The following is a 23,568-nucleotide window of genomic DNA, read 5'->3' as shown; positions in this document are numbered from 1 at the left end:
CAATGCTGTATGGTGTATTCCATATTTTTCTATAAGTGGACCTCTTAAATGAGCCCTGTGTAATGTACACTCTGTGTGTGTTCAATTCATTTCCTTCCTTATAAATAATTTGCAAAGACCATTTGAATATTTTGAAACCAGCCATGTTTACTAGAAAGCCGTCTTCTTTTTCTCTGCCTTTGCTGGCATATTGCTGCGTTTCTTGGCACGTTTCCTCCTTCTGTAGGTCAATGGAATAGTTTGACACCATTGGTGCATATGTATATTGATGCTGACACATGATGGCAACTGTTATATATTTGCAGAATTATTTATTTATTTATTTATTTATTTAATTTGATTCTAATTCTGTTAGACTATCAGCTGACTATCTCGTTAAAGCTGCCTGATGTGAATCTGTCTCTCCACAGGACTCGATGGGTGGCTCACCCAACGACATCCGTATCTCTGACATGAGGCCCACCCTTGTGGAGCCACCTATGTACAAACCAAAGGTGGTGTTGCTGGGGAAGGACAAGAAAGGTACTGTTCAATACAGTACAAAGAGACAAACAAAGAGACTCATACATGTAGACACACATGTAGAGTTCACAGTAAATGAATGCTCTCTGTTGTAAAGTGCTGCAGGGCATGTTGTAATAGTGTCCACTAATTGTCCACAATTTTGCTGCCCTGTCAAAAGTCATTGTTTTGTTCTGAATAATTTACTGCCTTTATTTGAACTACTGAACTAAACAGTTTATCTCTGTATCCAATTCAGAGCTCCGTCATGTAATCTACTTCTTTGTCAGGGAACTCAAACAAATGTCTTGTGAGTATAAATTATTAATGAGGTGGCAAGGTTAATAAGAAGCTTAAGATCTTAAAGGTCCAGTGTGTAGGACATAGTGGCACCTAGCAATGAAGCTGCAGACTGCAACCAAATGAATACTGGAAAAACTGCTGTAATTCACATTAAAAGCCAAAGGACATACTGTATCTAGATCAGTGTTTGGTTCGTCTGTTCTGATCCTGCTGGTTTGATATTATTTTATTTATGTCTCTCTGCAACTGTTTTGTTCGTTTTCTCCCTTATACCATCCAAAAGAGCTTCTTGATTTCAGTGGGACTAGTATGGTTAAATAAACCCGTCTTTCATAACCAGGCCATGTCTTGCGTCAGTGCAGTGGACTCAATATTGTCCAAATGTATAATGAGAGCACTACAGAAAAGTGGGTTAAGGGACAGAAGATAAGATTCAAGAGAAAAAAGTGATTCTTCTCCTCTCATCATGTTTAATACAGTATACAGGCTTCTATGAAATTCAGCCCAGACATCATGCTGCATACACAACATTTGATTTTGTGGAAGCTTTCATCTGCTATTTAAACTCTGACAGCACAGTTTACAGTTTAGTTTCAGTAGAGTGCTGCTGGAGTCAGTCTTGAGTTCACCATTCCACCTCTGGTTCCCTCGTCTCAAAGCCGCTGGGTTTTTGGTCATATGACTTCTGGCTTAGCCTACAAAAATACATCATCCTTGCAGCGCTCTTTCCAAGATGATAAAATTAAATTTCAAAAATCTAACTCATATCCCATAACCCAGCATTATCTTATGGGTTTAAATGGAACTTATCACATCAGGAAATGTGTTATCTGTTCATTCCTCAGGATAGAACATGGCTATATGGCAAGAAAAAATTTTTTACTGAAAGAGTAGCTAGAAAATCGGTTCTACATTCAGGCCCATTTTATCCATCTCATGAATGTAAAACAGTTTAGACTAAATCTACATATCCATTTTCTACATATGAAAATAAATTTGTCTCTTAGCTCTGCTCCTTTGCCCAGTGCTAAACCTTTAACCTAAAATAGTTAAAAAAGCCAATGACAATGTCCCAGAACAAGACGAGAACTCTTTAAAGAACTTCTTATGTTCATCAATGTTTTGATATTCAATTCACAATTATATAAAACACTGTAATAAGCATTTTTATGGACTGAGCAGTTGCCCAGGGCTTGTCGTTAAGCTAAAAGTTACTTGGGGCGGCTGTGGCTCAGAGGTAGAGCGGGTCGGCCACTAATCAGATCGGTGGTTCGATACCCAGCACCTCCAGTCTGCATGTCAAAGTGTCCTTGGGCAAGAAACTGATGAGCAGTTGGAACCTTGTATGGCAGCCAATGCCATCAGTGTATGAATGTGTGTGAATGAGATATGTAGTGTGAAAGTGTTTTGAGTAATCGGAAGACTAGAAGATGTTTGTGTAAAAGAAGACAAAAGAAAAATTTTTATTCAGACATGACAAAGACATTTAAGTACTTTTAAAAGAAGGCTGTCAGGCAGAAGAGGATGTGACATTTGAACTGAGCAGAGCTGTCTGTCTCTCTCTGTCTATCTGTGTCCAGAGTCTACAGATGAAGAGGTGGATAAGCTCCACTGCCTGAACCACAGCGGCTCCTCAGCCACATACTCTGACTATTCTCCCTCACAGGGCTCCTCTGGATCCTCCAACCCACCTGCTAACACACACTCGCACACACTCTCTCACACACACCAACACACTCCCGCCCTGCCGGCCCCTAGCAAGGACCAAGCCCCTCAAACACATTGGACCAACAGGTACGCACACACACACACACACACACACACAAGCCTGCTTCATGTTCAATTTCATTGCCGCCCCGCCCTCTGACTATCCATCATCTCTTTTTCTCTTTTGATTCCAACCCGCCTCCGTCAGTCTCCTCCATCTATCATCCATCTATCCAGTCGCTCCATTCATCCTCTCCTCCCTCTATCTTTCTGTCTTTATCATCTCTCTGCTCTCTTAGTCAAGGTCATAGAGACTCATTGGGATGCTGCAGGCTTGTATTCAGCATTATCTCTCTTTCCCTCTCGCAGCTCTCCTCTCCTCTCTTTTCTAAAGCTGTGCACTGGGCTTCAGCACTATCCAAAGGATACATAAAGGACACATGAAAAGAAGTTGTTACCCTGATTGCAGTGCACTATTGAGTTCTAATCATAAATGCATCTCAACTTAAACCGCCCGCCATAGTTAGGACATTCAGTAAAAAACAAACTGTTTCTACCTCAAACACATCTTTGGCATTGTCTTGTTACTTAAGCTAAAAATTTTGCTAAAAATGTTTTCATTTGTTCACAACCATGAAAACTGTCTAGTACATGAAGTTTGATGTCAGTCATCACAAGACAAAGATATAAGCCTCCAGTGATCTAAAGAATCTTGTAGCATCTGTTTGGCTTCTACCAGACTAGTTTGTTCAGTCTGTCCTCTCTGCAGGGTCTGAACGGATACTTTGTGTCTTTCTTTAAAGAGCAGTAACCTTTTCCGTTGCTCTATTGATGGAATAGTATGTCTTCAATAACACTAAAAACTAATTTCTTTGTCTTCGTTCTTTCCATGCCTCTCCTCGTTCAGAGGAGCCCCTGCAGCTTGAAAGCTCACTTTGGTATTTTTTGACATTAAAGTTGTCATTTCATGTGCCCGGAGGCGATGTACACACAGATCACAATCTGTCTACTTGTCTCTTTGTTTATGTACTTGTGAAACATGCATTCTTGGCAAACTGCAAGTGGCAGTGAGTGAGGTTGAAGGCATTAATATTTTCTGTCCAAGGCTGCTCTCTGAAACCAATTAATTACCACAAACATGGTTGTTGGCCAAATTGAGGGAGACATCAGAGAGAGGGAGAGAAAGTTCTGCTGTTCCCACTGGCTCTGATTAAATACTGTATACAGCACATAACAATGTAACATGGCACTTCAGTATAATTCAGTTCAGTTCATTATTTGCCACAGCATAATTAATGTTTAAAATTTTGTATCTTTGCAGACTGGCTCAGTCCTTCCCCAAGCCCATTGACTCTAAACCCCTGCTATCTCAAAGAGAAACCCCTACATCAGGAACCCTGCAGCAGCGAGGAGATCGACGTCCACTGAGCGAGCCCTTTGATTGGTCTGAAGCCCCTCACTATGACAATACAGGTTTTGATGCTGAAGAGTCTCCTCTGGACGCTCCATCTTCTACTGGGAGTCAGGGAAACCCACCGCTGGGCTCCAAACCCCGCAGCCAGTCAACACACGGCCGTCGCCCCCTCCTCAGGCAAGAGCGAATCGTAGGAGTACCTCTGGAGCTCGACACTCAGACGCTCCCCTTCCACAGCAACCAACGCTCCACACCAGACAATGATCCACAATCCTCTGGACCTCCTACTCAGAATCCTTGGCAGAACTGGACCAGAACCCCCAGCCCTTTGGAAGACAGAACCGCTTTCCCCTCCAAACTGGACATGACACCCTCCTCCAGCCCCAATCCTGACCGCAAGGACATAGACTCAAGGTGAGTGAATGGAAGTCTCGCACTTAGACCTGAATGTGTGTTGAATAGATAATTAAAAAAAACAATATTCTTGTTGTCTTGTAGAAAAAAATATTGGCTGGACATAACTTTTTAAAATACGAGACAATACATCTACTTTTCTCAGTTTTACATAATAGTAAAATGAATAATTTATGTCCCTGCATTGTTATTAGCAATGTCAGTTTGTGAGTATTGTAACTGTTATATTATATATTATAAACCAATTGTTGTTGGCTGTAGATAATCCACAGTCAAATTAAAACTTGAACAAAACGTTAACACAATATTTGTGCAAAAATGTATTGTTCTAAATCTCATCTCTACCACTTCCAGACTTCTGAATATCCACCCACCTTTTGTCAGCCCTTTAGATAAAATGAATAATAGAGTAGAGATGAAATGACAGCTTATTAGACCATATAATGTTTCACCTGACTCCGTCTTCTGCTTTTACTATTAACTTTAACACAGCTATAGTTGAGCTAATTTCTTGGCTCATATTTGTACACTTCCTGACCAGCCTTTGCTTTTTGATCCAAGGCTGGAACAAGGTGCAGGGCCTTTGCCCGGCAGCTGGACATACCACAACAATCAGGGGGAGCAGAACAGAAAGGATCAGCTCAGTGTCAGCGGGGGCAACAAGGTGACCGTGGTGATGAGTAAAAGCTCAGACCGCCTGTCCCCCATGATGAGGGAGACGAGATCCAAGTTCAAGAAATCACAGAGCATCGATGAAATTGACATAGGCTCCTACAAGGTCTACAGGTGGGTTTAGTTTAGTTCTTATTTGTCTTTACATTAGCAGCATGTTATGTCAGTACGTTGTAGTTGATCTCTCTCATGTGTCTCTGTACAGTATTCCCATGGACAGCTACAGCTCATCCATTGAGCAGCAGACTAGTCTGGACCGTCCAGAGTTGCCTGGTTCTATGGAGCAGACCAACATGTCACGGTCACAGTCTGCCCCCATGTTGGACGATGAGCTGGGCTTCCCAGGACATGGCAACCAGAACCAACCCGGACAGAACCAAAAACCTGCCATCCCACAGAAGGCATACCACTTTGACCATAACTACAACCCCCAGGTTAGCAGCTTTTTAACCACTTGAGATCAGTGGACAGAGGTTATGAACACAACTTTGACTCATCATCACATTTCAAATTGATATGGATAACATGTTAGTTAACGTTTACTTATCATACATCCAGACAGCTTTTTTAGCCCTGAAATGCTGATGTCTGTTTGGTGGCAGGTAGTATACACTCGGTTTTTAGAGCTTTGTTACAGGAAACAACTGCCTGCTGTGTCCAATAAAGGAAAAGATTTTTTTTTGGCCTTTTATGCCTTTATTGATAGTACAGCTGGAGATAGACAGGAAGCAGGGGGCAGAGAGAGAGGGAGTGACACGCAGTAAATGGCCGCGATTTAAACCGGGGCCAGCTGCAGCGAAGGACTATGGCCTTTTGCACACGGGGCGGCCGCTTAACCCACTACGCTACCGATTGCCCTGTCACATTGTCGTTTGATATACTGATTATAAAAATAGCATTTGCAGCCAGTTTAAAGGTACCTGGTGTTTGACTGCTCAGAGCACTATGGAGCAATGTTTTCATGTTTTCTAGCTGCTTATCCTCATCAGGGTCACACAGGGCTAGAGCCTATCCCAGCTGACTTAGAAAAGTTTCCAGTTCATCTGAGGGTATATAGAGACAAACAAACAATCACACTCACACCTACAGGCAATTTAGAGTCACCAATTAACTTATGTCTTTGGACTGTAAGAGGAAGACGAAGTACTGGGAGAGGACCAACGCAGATACGGGGAAAACATGCAAACTCCACATAGAAAGGCCCCAGACGAGGTTCAGACCAGGAACCTTCTTCCACCACAGTGCCACCCTCATGTTAAAGAGTAACTTAACACCTAACTAAAAAGTGTTTTGTTGCATCATGTCCACCTGTACATCACTGCAGCAAAGTGAACATTTTATCTACTGGAGATTAGCAAAAACAAGATTTTCACTTTCTTTGATAACTAAATGAAAAATCTGTTTTGTATGACAACAATGCCCGAAAACATTTCATTGACTCACTGTTCGAACAAATCAGGTCACCATGGATCGTCGGGTGCCTCCACCCTTCCCCAACACACCCGATTATTCAAACCACTCATCGAAGGCCTTGGAGTACATCAATCAACCAGGGAAAACATTACCCAAGGAGTTGGTGAGCCCTCGGTATCGTGCGTATCCACCACTGGAGATGTTTTCTTTCCCCCAATCGCCAATCAACCAGGATGGTCCACCCAGCCAGCAGCAGCAGCAGCAGCAGCCAATACCGACACAGCGCTCCAGGCCAGGGTTTTTGAGGAGAGCAGATTCATTGGTGAGCTCCACAGAGCTCGCTTTGTTCCGCAGAGTCCATGAAGCCCAACAGGAGGCGCTGCAGGAAGCTCAATACAGACAGCAGGTACAAGATCTGTGTATGTGTGTACAAAATAAATGACCCAAATGAATCTTCCAAAATTAATTTTTAGTTTAATGTTGAGGTCTGAAAGACTTTCTTATTCTGTCATCTGATGAAACTTTCCTGTCCTCAGTCGGACCCCCCTCTCTATAGTCGGGCTCTTGTGTACTCCACCCCCATGGAGCACTCAGCTCTCACTAACATGGCCGACAGCCAGAACCAGATGTTGCACAACAAGAGAAACGGTCGTTATGATGACGACTATCCCACCTACCAGGAGCAGAAGAAGCCAATGATTGGTTATCCAACCAAGAGCTTGACTCAGCGTCGCCCCCTGTCTGCCAGGAGCTACAGTACTGAGACCTACGGAGCGTCTCAGGTAGTCTGTCTGTCACCTACTGCAAGCTGCTGATACATACTTGTCCAATCCAATATGTTATAATTGAAACAAAAAAGGGCTACAACTAACAATTATTTTATTGATCAATCTGTGAATTAGTTTCTTAATTACTCATTATTTGGCTTGTCTATAAATGTCAGAAAACAACAAACCCATCACAGTTTTCCAGAGGCCAGACATTTTCAAAATGTCTGTGTGTAAATGTACACTATATCTAAAGCAAGAGTCACTACTACGTATATTCCTGGTCTAGAAATAGAAAACACTTGCTTATATGCTTGAAAGGTTGTTTGGGTAATTTCTAGCAGGGCCCTGATGGCAAGGCACTAACACACAGCCTACTTTGTCGAAGAGGTATGATGACTTGGCATTACAAAAATGTATATGATTGAGTGGAAGCATCCATTTATCCATCCATTCATCACCAATTACCTGGATCCAGCTCATTATAGCAACAGACTAAGAAGAGTAGGGCAGATGTCCTTTGTTTCAGCTATATCCCCAGATCCCAAGGCATTCCCAAGCCCATAAATAATTCCTTCAGTGTGTTCTGGGTTTGCCCCAAGTCAGACTTACCAAAAATAGCCACAGAGAGGCGTGTAGGAGAATACTATCAGATGCACAAGTACTTCATCTGGCCCCTTTCAGCATGAGGGCACAGGAAGGAAAAACTAATATTGAGCGCTTGACTGCAGTCTTATTTTTGCATCTTGCCAAAGCAAAAGGCCAAATGTGAAGGCTGGAATATACTGCACCTGTTCTGTAGAGAGCTTTAGCTTTAGGATAAACTCTTTGTCTTCCCTATGGTGTAACACCACATGATACTTAAACTCGCTAGTGTCACACTGCTGTTGCCATTAGCCATGCTAGCAGGGTGGCTTATGGAGCTCACGTAGATAATAGGGTTGTCCACTAATCACATGATCGGTGGTTCGATCCCCAGCTCCTCCAGTCTGCATGTTGAAGTGCCTTCAAGCAAGAAGGCTGTGCCATCAGTGTGTGAATGTGTATGAATGCTTAGCTCCTCAAACTAATGAGCTGTTGGCAACTTGCATGGCAGCCAATGCCATCAGTGTATGAATGTGTGTGAATGAGATATGCAGTGTAAAAGTGCCTTGAGTGGTTGAGTTCAGTCCATTTACCATTACCACTGAGCAGCTTAGTTCTAGGAATGGCAGTACCAAGCAGTTGGCCCACTACGTCGCTCCACATGGAAATATCTAAATATATAACAATTATCCAATGACATTCCCATCAGCCTCAGCTCTACTTCAGTACTAATTAGCTAATGTTCAATAAACTAAGATGGTGTATATTTAGATGTATAGATGCTAAACAAATGATAAACCCTATTGTCGTTTTTATTTTGAAGGTCAGTCCTCATTAGTTTGACCTTAAGATAGTGGTTGTTGGAAAATATCGATATGATTTATTTTATTTGTGAGTAGAGTCTTGGGAGGTGGTTTATTTCAATTACACTTACTTACTTTGTGATAGTGCAACAAGCTGTAAACACAACATCTGACATATGAAGTGTAATAAGTTGTCAGAACAAACACCAACAAATAGTTGCCTTTTTACAGATATGTACGGCAGCATTAGCGTTCATTTGAAGTTCTGGTCACCTGATAAATATTCACTTTCCTTTTAACTCTGTGTTGGTCTCCACCAGGTCTGTGGGAAATATAGTTAATTAACTTTGTTTGCAGTTTGCATGACTTTATCAGAGCTAATGAACAAAATATTACAGTTGTGGGCCCTAAAACACTGAGCTGAAAGATGCTGGAAACCTCTGTAGAGCTGAAGGAAACTGCAAAATTGATGATTCTCTGTGGGATGGTCACTACTAGCAACATGATCTTTTTAAAATATTAACCTTTTTTCTCAGGCCCGTCCAGTCTCAGCTCGTCCTACCATGGCTGCCCTGCTGGAGAAGATGCCACCTGACTACACTTTGGCAACCTGCCCTGAGAAACCATCTGATGACACCATCAAAGTAAGACCTGTCGTACCACAGAAACCTGAAGACATCACCTCCAGGATGCCTGCAGACTGGAGGCAACAGCTACTTAGGCACATAGAGGCCAAACGATTGGACAGGGTACGTCAATGCAATGCAGAAATACTGAAGAGGGAGAAACAATGACACACACACACACACACACACACACACACACACAGCATTCGGAGGCCCTCCCTGTCTGTATTTGTGTAAATCTGTGTTGTAAGGTTGACCAGATATGTGTCCAGCTGCATGTGTGTCCCATCCACACTGTCGCTCTGTCAGCCTGACCTTCTGCACACTCATTACCGGATATGTGCTGAAGAAATCATGTCCTGAAATTCAATTCAACAAAATCGTGTAAAAAAAAAGTCAACCAGCATAATTCCCCAGCTGGGTGATGCTGGTCTATGCTGTTTTTTCCCAAAAACAGGGCACTGTAATTATAGTGTATGTATCAACATTGATAAAATGAACAATAGTATCTTTAAAGAAATAGATTAACATTTAATAGGATTTTTTTGTCAAAAGTTAGATGAGCATATAGATACCACTCTCATGTCAGTATGGAAACACGGAAGAACAGTGGGCCTGTCCACATGCCAGTTTAAAGCTCAATAATTCTCTTGTGTCTTCTCTGGCATCTCCACAGGTTGCCGGGCAGCCTAGCAGTAGCATAGGTAGTAGTAGTATAGTAGATTCACACCCAATGAAGAAATAGTTCTGTTCTCTTTTATACTTCTGTTTTTGCACAGATTAAACAAACACGATATGGTGTATTAATTAGGAAGCTGTGGCGGTGCTGGTAGACAGGCAAGCTGTTTCCTGTCTTTACATCTCCTGGCTCCAGCTTCATTATTACCGTGCAGGCATAAAAGTGCAATCAATCTTCACATCTCAGTCTCAGCAAGAACATATTTTCCAAAATGTGAAAACTGATTCTTCAGTTGGAGCTGGTGCCTCAACAGACATGAAAACATGCATTCCACATCACTTTCACTTAGGGATTGGCCTTATTGTTTGTTTAAACCCAATGTTAAATCACATATCTTACTACATAACTAGACCGAAAACTTATAAATCCACCAGTTGTTCCTTGTATGACACAATGTTCTCTGTGTGTACTGACTGTTCATTAGTTAACATTTCTCTGTGCTTTCAGCAACTGTGCACTGTTATTGTTGTTTGTTTATTTGTGTGTGGCGGTCACAGTGTGTTGCCAAATTGCTGCAGCTTGCTGTGTAGCCCCCCCCCCCCACATTCACCCATGTCATGTGATGTTGTCTTCTCCAATCAGAGTGGTGTCCTAAAGCACAACACGCTCACGCTGGGCATGCTCTGTCAGGGCGGGGGTCACAGCCAGGGGCGCAGCAGCACTTTGAACTTTAACCTTTACAATAACACTAAGCATGAGCCCCCTGCTGGCCGTTGGCTACCACTACCTCCTCCTCCGTCTGCTAACGCTGTGAGTATCCCTCTGAAAACAATGAACCCCTGGTACTGCTGTTATTACTGCGAACATAGTTAATTATAGAGAATAGCTGCCACTGCCTCTTCACCCAACTACAGCAACCATGAACTATAATTTAACTGTGTGCCATTATTGCCAGTGTAATTTAGACTATTAACTATCCTGTCTACCACCTCCAGCTGTGAGTATCTATGAACTTGGTATGATACACCTTCGTTTTGGAATTCAAATCCCATTCAGCGTGACTCAAAGCCACTTCAAACGAATAGCAGCCAGTGTACAAATTTTGGTGATAAATTTGTGTTTCAAGAGTTTGGACCAATCAGCATCACAGCCGTGACAGAGACGTGCCCGGTGGGGTTTGGGTGGAGAAACTGAAGTGAACACACACATTTACTGCTGAAGTTGGAACTTTTTTGGTTCTTTCACACTTTGGAGATTTTAGTATTTCTTTTTTTTCTCTGTGCTCTTCTTGGTCGTGTCCACATGGTAACTCTGGATTTGTGAAACTCTTGTGAGATTGTTTCTGCATATGTTTATCTTCAGGCTTTTCTGCCAGCTGCCAGCTGCTTTTCATGTCCTGTGCGAAATCAAAACTCAAAGCAGACTTATTATTGTAACCCAAACCGTGATCTTTCTAAACCTAAGTAGTGTTTGTGCCTAAAACTAACAAAACTGCAACTGAAAAGGTCTCAGTGAAGTTCCAAAACAAAAAGCCATAATCAATATTTAGTTTCACACAGGACACGAACACCAGTGTTTAGGTCAAAGTCAGTGCGTGATCCATTCATCAACAAAAAGGGTACCTCCCTCCACCTGAACCGTTATAATGTCACTGAACAAACAACTAATTTACTCTTGTACAGCTGCAGATGTGCCTCATATTAAGCAAAACAAGATTATTTTGAAGTAGAAACAAAGCATCCAAATCAAAGAGTTTTGTAAATCAAGTTACCATTTAGACACGACTGCTCTTCTAATTTATTTGAAGTAGGAAAAGGTGATGTCACATACTTTGATTAGTCAATCATGATTTGAGGTTCATGGTGTAGAAGGAAGAATAACTCTTCAGAACTTTAGATCAACTATTTATTTGCATCAGCCATCAGACCATGTTGACCGGTGGTAACGTTGCACAACACATTACTTAACTTCACCTAGAAGGGTGAAGAAATATCATCCCCCACAGTATGGATACTTCATTTTCAGTAATGGTCCCTCCGTTCATCTCTGTCTCTCTCAGACCCCCTCTCAGCAGGCAGCCATGCTGGATAATGACCAGGAGGGGGTGTCAGGGAGCAACCAGTGGGCTCCCTATTCACTTGGCAGGAGGGACGTCCCACCTGACAACCTCATGAAAAAGGTAGAACATGTCTAATCTCATTTGACACTTCGATCACGATCAACATAGCACCCTATATGGCTCAAAAACTTTCTGCCGCCATAAAGTTTGACAGTAAAGTTCTATTGTATATTACTAGTCCCTCTAGCATGGATGAGCATGTCTCTAACAGTACTCCCTCTGTCCACAGAGTGCTCACTCCCACAACCCTTCCCACCAGTCACACAACACACACATGATCGTCACTTCCTCTTCCTCCTCCTCGTCCACTACACCTCATCGTGTGGTCGGGCAGCAGGGCTACGATGGGATGATCAACAAAGGGGGCCAATACCAACCAGGGATGCCCTTGTCAGTAGTTCCCTCTGGGGGCCCTGGGCAGTACCAGAGCAACATGCCACAAGGTAAATGGTAATAAATAAAAAAAATGCTCATTTGTAGCCCGTAAAGATTTATTTTGGTTATTAGCTAGTTAGCATATCCTGGTGTCTTTGAATTCAACTTATCCCAGTTTACAATTTGAAACCTGCGATTTCACAGTAATAGTACATTAGTCACAGAAGTATGAAGTATGTGTGCCATGTGTCTCAATTCAACAGTGTACACATTAGTGTATTACAGGAAGTTGTATTTCAGACTGATTGAAGCTATCAGTCTCTGTTTTTTATCCAGGCCATCCCAATCCTGGACAGGCTTACCCCAGCTCCGGCCTGCCCATGGCCCTGTCACCATCTGGGAACCAGCCTCAGTACAACCCCCATTCTTCCCACACCTCCCATCAGCCATCCCTCCCAGCCACCAACCCTCAGTACCATGGCAACCAGGCCATGGTTCATAGCAACCAGGTTGTCATGACCCACACAAACCCACGGCCTCAGAGCGCTCGCTGCCTGTTGCAGACTAAAGGCCAGAAGAGCACGGATGGTTTTCAGGAACAGGTATCTGTCTGTCTGTCTGTCTGTCTGTCTGTCTGTCTGTCTGTCTGTATGTATGTATGTATTTAGCAACCACATCCCACACTATCTATCTATCTATCTATCTATCTATCTATCTATCTATCTATCTATCTATCTATCTATCTATCTATCTATCTATCTATCTCTCTCTATATATATATATATTATATATATATATATATATATATATATATATATAGTTGCCAATCATTCAAAAATGTCTTTGCATCATCACAATGACTGACAAGTTGCTAATGAGACAAGTATGAATGTAAACAGTAAAACAGCTTGAGACTAATTGACAGCAGGAATAGAATTGGTCAAAGAAACAGTACAGATAAGTAGGTGGGTTTGAAACAACCAGCATTAGCCATATCCGATATGCTTATGACAGGACTTGATTGTTACCAGTCCACATGCTCATGTGGGCAAGTGGATTGAAGGTTCCATATAAGGCCAACAAGCTGTTAACCAAAGTACACAAAGTATTATAATAACTGGGACATGGAAGTGTAATTATAGCCATAACAGCGATAGTTTGTGATGAAACAGGTCTAGAAAAAGCCACGGAGGCGTAGTTCTAAATCTGAGATATTTCACAGATTGAAACACTGGTACCAGTTTAGTTAGGAACATGAAGTCATTCACACCACCCGGATCAGCTGATCCTCCTGTGGGGTTTTGTTGTTCCCTTCCCCAGTATGAGGCCGTTTTCATTATGCCAAATAGAAAAACTCTGACAGGGATATTTGTGGCTCATTGTTGCTGTCAGAGAAATGAGGACCTCAGTATAGCTGCCAAATCGTGTTACACGTCACATGAAAGCACTCTCCCGCTGTCGTGCATGTTGTCTGTCTACTCTATGCTTGTGTAGAGATGGTTATGATCTTTGTATTTCACTTTCACGTGTTCTTCTTTCTTTTCTGTCTTTTCTTTTTCTCCTCTCTCTCTCTCTCTCTCTAGCTGTGTGTGAGAATAGAGAAGAACCCTGGTCTTGGTTTCAGTATCTCTGGTGGCATCAGCGGCCAGGGGAACCCCTTCAAACCCTCCGACATGGTACGACCCGATCTGGCCTGCCAGCCAATTACAGCCTCCCCAGCTTTACCTCAGAGTTGCCATGGAAACTGCTGCTCGTTACTGCAGTGTTTCGTCTATCTGTCCATATGTCTGTCTGTCTGTGGGGCAGCAGTTGACTTGGTTAACTTTGAGTCTGTGATTTTATACCACAGACTGTTGGAAAACTGCAGTTTACGTATTTGAAGGGGTAAAAAAGGTTGTGTGTATCAAAACTAAAAATGTTGTAAATACGTGTTAGCATCAGCAGGCAGGATGGAAGACTCCAGAGAAGTGATATCTGTTTGGAAAGTACATTATTACAGTAGGTCTGATAGTACACACTATGCATGTATCATGTACTAGAAATATTGTATAACATATAAAGCAACAAATATAAATATTTCAGGTAGAAAAAGATCTGTGCCCACATGCATACATGATATCTTATTATAAGATATGCCAAATGTACTACTTCTGGGTTTGATTTTGTCAGTGTATGTGTTCACTGAGAGCCTGTTGGGGTTGCAGATCCCCCAGGCCTCCTGCACATGGCAGTCTGTCCTAGAAACATGCTGCTATAGGCAGTCGCAAGGAGTGAGGCTGAGGCTGATCACGGAGCTCTGACGGTTATTTTAAGAATGCTGCTTTAGTTCTGGGACACCATGGGTGATTTTAGATGTTCAACACTTTGATCTAAGGACAGGAAGTATGGCAGATTTTACTGACTGTTATTCAGATGTTGAGTAACTGACGAGACAGCTGGTCTATAAATAGAGAGGCTACAAGAGGAGTTCTTCAAACAGCCTCTGCATAGCCCGTGTGACAAATGGTGAATCAATTTAAGTCGGGGGTGTAAAGTGATAATATAGAAAGTGTCAATTCATCATTTAACTTAAGTTTTATTTAGACAGATAGTGACTCAGTTGCTGACACACACAGTTATTTAATCATTCCCATGTCGACTTATATCCATAAAGCGTCCGCCAGCTGCAGTTTGTTCATTGTTAATGTCATGTTACACAAGCAGCAAATAGAGCCAGTGCAGATGAGCAGTTCCTCCTCAGAGGAACATTTTCTCAAGGAATTACATTAGACATACAGCATATTTATAGTGTATAAAATATACAATGTAGACTTTATCAATCCATGTTAATGTGGATGAATGGATATTGCAGAATACTTCTATTTCACATTAAATTAAAATGTGCTGCCGTCATGTTTCATGAAATCTCATTGACTGACAGTCACCTTCTGATCTTCTGGGTATCTGCAACAATGGGACTGTGTATGGCTCAGATGTCAACGTTCAAATGTGCATTTAGATGTTGTAAATACACTCATATGAACTATGTGTCTGCTTTGCTCTCCTCAGACCCCACACAATGTCAAAAACAGAAATTATTTGTCACAAACTAAAGGTTCCTTTTCTGTTCTTACACTGGTTCCCTTGTTACTTCATCCACATGTGAGACATCTCAGATGAAGCTTGCTTTCATGTGTTTTTTCTGCTTGTTGTCAGTTTAGGGCTGACTCGTCAGCACTTTTAGTTCTAATGAATCGAGATGCCTTTGATTTCATTTTTCTGACCTACTTGAGAACTCACTTTGGTTTGTCCAACCCTCTCCACACACAATAGACAGGTTTATAAATGACATCAGTGGTTTTAATTACCACTATCTTTAAATTAAGTAGTTGAGTTTATATAGTTAATCAAAAATAATCTGGAGAACCTACACCGCTACACACGCCACTTCTCCACATGACTATGCCTCCCTCTTGTGGCCATCTTGCTGTTTGCAACCACTGATTTATCTCTGCCAGAGGAACATTTGTAATAACTGATCTTTATTATTGTAAAACAAAAAATGTTGCCTCCTATTTATGTTAGTTTTTAACATTTTACCTTACCAGCTTATTAAGGAACGGAGAGAGACATCATTTTGTTATAGTTTTACCTTTCATAATGGCTGAACACAACATGAATATTTCACTATAAGGTGCATATGTGTGTGTTCAAATGATCTATCATCTGTAAATGTATTTAACAATATCCCTTTTCTTAAGATGTATTTTTATTTTATTTATTTATTTACATGTATTTTGTAACAACAAATAATTGTTATCACTCGCCTTGATCTGTTTAGAAACAGAATAATATTCCAAGAACTAATTCAAATGAATTGACATTCATTTCCTTATCGCATTATATTTGAAACCAATGATTTCATACTCTTCTAAAATCCTTTTTGAAACTAGTTTCTATAAAAAGGAATCACAGTGATTTGACGTAAAAGGCTAGCTGTGGCACTCACACTGGGTCAGTTCAACTTCTGGCTAATTAGGATTCAGTGAACGATGACTCATGTCCTGTATTGACAGGAGTGGAATCCCCCGCTTTAATCTATGAGCTTCTCAAGCTCAGTTTAAGAATAGAAGAGCAGGTTTTAAGAAGCAGAGATTCCTAATGGATTCCTAAACCACAGAGAGTTCCTCTGCAAAACAGCATCCAACAGAACACACAGTGGCTCGTAAATACTTCAAGGCAACGCTTAAAGTCCGTGTAGAGACAATTCTGAGGTTTCTTTTTAAATACAATAAATATGTTGGAAAATAGGAAAATAGTTGCTAGTTGTCTTTCAAAGTTAGTCATGCCATGTGCTTGACTGTCTTGGTCTCGATACACTCTTGTCCTGGTCATGACTTGGCCTTGGTTTAGGTGGTTTTCACTACAACCCTGGTTTATACACTTGTAGTCAAACCTTACAAATAGGTACATTTAAATGATTTCTGACAAATTCAGAAACTTTGAAGATTTTAGCACAGTGCTGCAGCTTTGTGTGTACCTGCTTTAAAGTGTGTAAATGTTTTATTACTGTGACTAACAATTTCCAGCTGCTAACAAAGACATCTGTAATGTGCAGTGTGCCCCATATGTCACTAAAGTCCACTTGGAAGGATGTGAATGAACCCAAATGAACCGGCCAGATCCAATCCAGTTTACAGAATCAAAATAAAATCATTAGTTTGTATGCACGTATGAGGCTCACTGTATAAATGCCAGTGTCAGTGTAGTAACTGAACTAATACTTGTAACATAACCACCTCTTTAACATGCAATATATGTGTCTGTTCTTGCATTCACTCATACACTGTAGTACGTAGGTGTCACTGCACTGTCAGTACTACATCACATTGTTTTAACTGGTGTCACATGTGGCACATTAATCGGTTAAGCTCACTACTGTGTGTTCAACATTTGCACCACCTGTTGAACAGTGTTGTACAGCTACATTGTCCTGCACTTTTCTGTGTTTCAAAACATCTTTCAGCTCTCAGTGAAAAGATGTTGGTGTTTTTACAATCTCTGCCTTGGGTTATGGGGGGAAAATATGGGGGATGAAATATCTTCTTTTCCCTTAGTCAGCACCCATCCCACACCTATTCTTTCCCCCTATTCTTTATATACTTACTGTATATATTTTTTCTCTCTTTCTAACATCATGTCTATCCAATGCCAAGTCCTTATCTGTATAAACAGATGATGAACCATTTTGACAAGTATATATATAAGTATATTTTGGGAGGAATGCATCACTCAGCTTCTGTAAGATAGACGTCTTCATCAAGTGGATGCCTCTCTAAATTTGGACCAAAGAGAATGCATTGGTGAATTGGCAGAAGGGGGGGTATTGAGATGAGAATAAGAAAGGCAAAGATTCTAAACCATCGTGTCCCTGTGTTGTCCTAACGGTGTATCATTTTGACTTATAGGGTATCTTTGTTACTAGGGTACAGCATGACGGGCCCGCCGCCTCCGCCCTGCAGCCAGGAGATAAGATACTGCAGGTAACATCTCGCTCATTGTCAAATGTAACAGAAACAGCCACATGCCCCATCACCTCTCCCTCCCTAACCCTCCTTAACCCTTATTTTATAAACAGTGAGGCAGAGCCTTCTGTAGGAAAGGAAAGGAAATAGATATGCTTCATCTACTGTTAGCCAGCAGAGTCACACAAACACTGATTAGCTGCAGTAATGGAGCCAGAGATCTCACAGAGATCTCATCTTACTGGGGTGAGGGTACCTGTTGGTCCAGAAATCAGGCATGAACCCCACACCCTCTCTCCCTTAATCATTAGCCAGGGTGTAACCAGCCTCTTGCTCAGTGTCAGCTGGGATAGGCTCCAGCCCCACCGAGACCCTGATGAGGAGAAGAGGTTACAGAAAATGGGTTTGCTGCTTTGACAAGCTAATAAAAGCTCTTCATGTACAGTAATGTTGTCTAACATTACATGGGTTTAAATACGTTTCTACTGCGTGATTACTGCAGTTTGCAGTAAGAGATTGGTTCTCTTCAATAGAAGTTTTTTTATATGTACTTATATATACTATATTCATTGTAGCTTTTATTTCAAAGTCACACTACAATGAAGCCCAAGTGACAGCCCCTCCCCTCTTCCCCACCCCTCATCCCTGTCATACTTCCCTCCCCTCTCTCCTCCTCCTCCATCTTCTCTCCACAGATGTACAGTTTAGCTGGATGAACTCATCTAAAAGCCCTTTTTTGTCTTTACCCCTTCTCTCTTTACAGCATGACTGTGTAGCTCCTCCTCTTCTCTCTCTTTTCCCCAACAGTGATGTGTTACTGAGATAATGATGGCAGTGACCCTCCATCCTCCCACAACCACACACACACACACACACATAGACATATGTATGGAAATTCTGCAGCACATAAACCTCATAGATGCACACACACATGCTGTTGACTGTGCTGCATGTTTGCCTTGCAGGCTAATGGACATAGTTTTTTACACATGGAGCACGAGACAGCCGTCTCTCTGCTGAAGAGTTTCCAGCGGACAGTGGACTTGATGGTTCTGAGAGACAGCAGCACGCGCTAAAATAGTTTTATAACAACAAACAAACACAACACAACAACGCTTCTCTACTCTGCTCATCGCCATCCCACGCCACTCCACCTACCCTCCGCTGGAGGCTTGTGGAACTGAAAAATGAGCCGCCTTTTTTACCTTTTTAGGGGAACACACAGACATTTATTTGCCTATTGCTGGACCAAAGGCAAATACTAGTGCCAAATGTACCATAGGAAACATATCGGCTCTTCTGTCTACCGGCGGTCAGGGACCTGATCGACAACTGGACGGACCACGAGGACTCTAAGACTTGAGTTCCTACAGGGCTGCTGCAGTTTGGATTTTGTGGTTGGTTTGTTAATTAGGCAGTCATCTGATTCATCTGATCAGTCTGAATAGTTTGCTTTTGTTGGTGAGTTAGGGTTCTGGGATATTTTTGCTTTTCTCGACTATTTTGCTGTCCGTAATAGATTTCTGATCATTTCTTTGCTAGCTCATGATTCACTTCCCACATTCTTCATTGTTCTTCTTTGCTTTGTCGAGCTCTCTCCTCTCCTCTGTTGTCTCCTTTTGTGTTCTCTTCCTTTGTATTTTATTTTCTCTCCTGTTCTTCTTTTTCTTCCATTGTGTTTTGTTATTTCCTGCTGTCTTCTTGTCTGTCCTGTTCTGCAGGTGTTATTTCATCCAGTGTACAGAAATTGAAAACTTAGGACTTTCTGCCTTGTGTACATATATAGAGCTGCAGCTTTTTAGAGCTGCACTCTCCTCGGGGCCTGGACAGACAGCTCTAAAACTTTGTGGTTAATATAAATATTGTCAATAAATCACAGTCTGAATTCTCTCTTATGAACATACAGGGATTATTTCTCCAAATGGACTATTTTAAATACTATACCACTGATTTTTTTTTTCTTTCTGTAAAGAAAACACTGTTCATAGTTCATCACTGCTACTTTTCTTTATGTTTGTTTTAATAACTGTTGCTTGCACAGCTGTGCTGAAAAGAGCTAAAGCAATATTTCTGAGGCTCCATCCACTGAGATTTTCAGCAGAGCCTAACTTGTCCTGCAGTGCCATCTATTGAGCAAGTCAAGCTAATGTTTACACACACTGCCATCCACATGAACCACCAGGCAAACACAGCCATACAGTAGACGCATGTGCACATCACATAATGAAGCCCTGTCTATATTCTAGCCTGATTTTAGAATCCAATTGCTACACACACACACACACACACACACACACACACACACACACACTTATAATATCTGTGCCATATTTTAGGTCCTGCTTTCTGGTGTTGTTCCAGCATTGTTACATCTCTTTTTAGCTGTTTGAGTTGTATGATAAAGTCACAGCATGCTTTCATATCATTTGGTCAGTGTCAGCCAGCCATTTTCTGTTGGCTTCTAGAGTTCTCTACTCTGTAGAAAGGTCTAGATGTATTATACCACTGAGGTTCAGTGAGTCTGATGTTCTATAGATGGTGCCATATGGACCCTCTGCCCCTCCCTGGTTGCATTTACACAGGCCCAAGACATCAGAGCTTTACGTCTTTGTGGCCCAGATCTGATCACCGTACAGCGAGAGCAGCAGCATGTATTGACACTGGCTTTAACATTTCAGAATTGTGTCCTGGCCTCCCTGTGGAAAGCAACAAGAGAATGTCCCTACAAGAATCAATGAGGTATAACACACAGTGTTTATGTCTTAATGGGTAAATCTGTAGTGATTCAGATTTTCCCTTTTAGACAATCAGGGATCAAGAGCTGATCTGTGTCACAAAGACTTTTGGCTACACTTGAAATGTCAGTGTAACTTTTTTAACCTGAGGAGATGCTAATTGACATTAGGTGTACATGGAAATGTTAAAAAATATAATTGGATTTGGTCATGTAGTGTTTTGGAATATGACGTGTAGAGGAGCAGAAAAAAGTCATGTCGACTCAGATGTAGAAATTGTGATCATTTGAGAGGTTTTTCCTCAGGAATGTGGTCTTATAAAATCTGACTGTCATGGTTTAGAAATTGTATTGGCATGACAGAAATGACACAGAAAAAAAGAGTGAAGAGGTTCATTTTCTGTCTCCGTGTAAATGCAACACATGTCTCGAAGACGTTTCATGACAGGGAGTTTTGTTGTGTTCTGTATAACATCTGATGTTTCATCCAGAGCAAAACAACACCCCTCACTGTCCTTTGCTTTTACTTGACATGACAGTGTCATCTCGTGCCCATTTTGTGTCAGCCCTCTTAATAAGCGTTAGAATTTAGTTAATTCAATGTAAGGGACACAAAATGGCACAGTATAGTCTTGTGGTTGAGAGATCTTAGCCACAGGTACCAACCCAACCCTATTTAGAGTTTGAAATATCAAAGATATTGTGATGAGAACAGAGAAAAAGGTTTGATAATATAATTATTTTTTACTACATGTTTCAGGTAATTCTTTCTAAATATATTGATATACCTTAGCTTTGCTCAAAAATTGTGATATTTTATAATAATGACACTTATAACAAAGTTATGGATGGAAGTACGCACAGTATGACTTGGAGACCTACACATGTACTATCCAAAACTGTATAAAATGTATTTCTACTGTAATTGTGAATTTGTGTTATACAAATATATATTATATATATGTATATGACTATAAAAACAGTCATTTTCTATGTGTTTAAACTGCGTAAGAGCTGAACAAATGCTGAGGACAGTGTCACTGTACATAGCTGTGAATGAAATCCAATTTAAAATGACTCATATTGATTGTGAATGTACTCATGCTTTCTGCAGTACCTACACCTACCCAACTTGAATGCTGCTTCTTCTGTTGTGTGACAAAAAGTACTTTGACCTCTGAAGAGAGAAACTGCTGTCGAGTTATAAGTTGGACAAATTTTAGTGACAATTTAACAGAACTATTTATTTCTTTATTTATTTGCACATGCAAGTTGAAATCCTTCCAGTTTTAAGTTTGAGTATTAATGCGGAGAAATGTAATTGCAGAAGTATATATAATATATATCATGTGTTTAGAATGCATTTTGCAGACGCTATCTGTACATACTATTTAAGATACAGTTTTTACAAAAAATAATATATGTATAAAATTGAAAAAATGCTGTGCAGCAATTATACTGGAGCCATTTTGGGCTTTGGGACGTACCATTTTTTCAGTATATAAGAAGTGTTTTGAATAATGTACTAAAGTCTCTATTGTACAAATAATAAAAATGTCACTATTGGTAATCTGCAGTCCTCCTGGTGCGCTGAACTCTGTCTTGAGGAGGAGGGAAGAGAGGAATATCTCTCTTAATGCTCCTCAATGCTTCTTCATTGCTGTAGACAGAGAAAAAGATGTGCAGACAAATGAGATTAGAGACGTAAGAAGCGGGGCAGAGGAAATTAGGGGTTAGTGTTATGAAAAGCTGATGAAAAATTATGCAAATGAAGAGAAAACAGACACGGCAAGGGCCAGGATAAGGAATGCAATAAAGAAATGGAAGAAGGAAAGAGAAGCTGCAATGAAGGAAGGACACAACGAGTGAAGGGAGGAAGGAAAAGGGCACAAGGAAGATAAGGGGGTGAATGACAGGAATGAGAAGAGAGAAAAAAGATGAATGAAAAGGATAACGTGATAGAGGGAAATATAAACAGGAATGTAATAGCATGGATAAAGAAGAGATGAGATGAAGAAAGGAGGGGAGGGATGAAGATTAGTTTCATCTGCTTCTCTGCAGATTAAACCCAGTGTGAGATTCTCATCATCTCAGCAGATGCTCCTTTGTCTCTCTGTCCATTAGTCTAACAGGCTGACTCTTCATCCCTCCCTCCATCCATCCCTCTATCCATACATCTATCCCTCCATCCATCCATCCATCCATCCATTCATCCATCCATCCATTCCTGAGCTGTGGATCACAACTGAGGTTGTGAAGCTGCCTGACATACAAGAGTTACGCGTTAAGGCAGAAGACAATGTTCCATGTTTGTATTTTTCAGAAAAGGTTTGGTCCATTGTGTAGTATTATGTATAAGTATCATGAATAGAAATCCCACTGAATTTTCATACAGCAACTACTGCATACATACACATACTGCAACTAAAAAATAATTGCTGATACCACCATACTCAGCTTTTGATTTATTTACAACCTTATTAGCCTTTTTTAATTATTACTTGTTTAATCCATTTTATGTTCAATGTGCTCATTCATTCATCAAGTGAGTTAGTCCATTATCTGTTGTTTGTGAGTTACAGTTTTTCTCCATTGGTTTGGCTCATTTCTTGAAACTGAGATGACATTCTCATAACTATAAAGCAATTTGGCCAAACAGACTTGCAGTTCTGCACAACACTTCAGATAACCAGCAAAATGTAATTTGTCTCCCAAAACTACTCATCCATGCTTCAAAATGAAATCCCTTTCCCATGTAAATAGTCAGTACCATAAAAATGGCATGGATCCTTCTCAATTGCTTTGGCACATTTTGATTAATTCAGTACTTCTGTCAAAATAACTTGGATGGTACTGCACAACTACATGGATCACCTGGCAATGTTTGTACAGCTCCCAAAACAGTTTACCCTTCAGTCAAAACTACATTCCCTTCTCATATAACTAGTCAGT

The 23,568-nt window shown here is 41.0% G+C and overlaps 1 protein-coding gene across 8 annotated transcripts in view; it reads left to right on the top strand.

Moving 5' to 3' along the window:
• lrrc7 (leucine rich repeat containing 7) overlaps positions 1 to 18,982 on the top strand; it is an 87,327-nt gene extending 68,345 nt beyond the window's left edge. For 2 of the 8 annotated variants that reach the window (XM_027290160.1, XM_027290162.1), the window contains 15 exons: positions 411 to 522; positions 2,385 to 2,598; positions 3,833 to 4,339; positions 4,901 to 5,125; positions 5,217 to 5,445; positions 6,471 to 6,830; positions 6,961 to 7,206; positions 9,116 to 9,328; positions 10,527 to 10,694; positions 11,944 to 12,063; positions 12,233 to 12,446; positions 12,697 to 12,980; positions 13,962 to 14,054; positions 17,826 to 17,900; positions 18,848 to 18,982. In XM_027290160.1, coding sequence (XP_027145961.1) covers positions 411 to 522; positions 2,385 to 2,598; positions 3,833 to 4,339; positions 4,901 to 5,125; positions 5,217 to 5,445; positions 6,471 to 6,830; positions 6,961 to 7,206; positions 9,116 to 9,328; positions 10,527 to 10,694; positions 11,944 to 12,063; positions 12,233 to 12,446; positions 12,697 to 12,980; positions 13,962 to 14,054; positions 17,826 to 17,900; positions 18,848 to 18,958 — 3,171 coding nt within the window. In that variant the 3' untranslated portion in view covers positions 18,959 to 18,982. Of the gene's footprint in view, positions 1 to 410; positions 523 to 2,384; positions 2,599 to 3,832; positions 4,340 to 4,900; positions 5,126 to 5,216; positions 5,446 to 6,470; positions 6,831 to 6,960; positions 7,207 to 9,115; positions 9,329 to 10,526; positions 10,695 to 11,943; positions 12,064 to 12,232; positions 12,447 to 12,696; positions 12,981 to 13,961; positions 14,055 to 17,825; positions 17,901 to 18,645; positions 18,773 to 18,847 lie in introns of those variants that run through there. The other 6 variants (XM_027290168.1, XM_027290165.1, XM_027290161.1 and 3 more) reach the window with 5 other exon arrangements.
• Positions 18,983 to 23,568: the final 4,586 nt, after the last annotated feature.

The sequence above is a fragment of the Larimichthys crocea genome, chromosome XVII (genome assembly GCF_000972845.2).
Source record: "Larimichthys crocea isolate SSNF chromosome XVII, L_crocea_2.0, whole genome shotgun sequence".
NCBI classification, from domain to species: Eukaryota; Metazoa; Chordata; class Actinopteri; family Sciaenidae; genus Larimichthys; species Larimichthys crocea.
The sequence above is the reverse complement of the archived record's forward strand: the minus strand, read 5'-3'. Positions and strand labels throughout refer to the sequence as shown.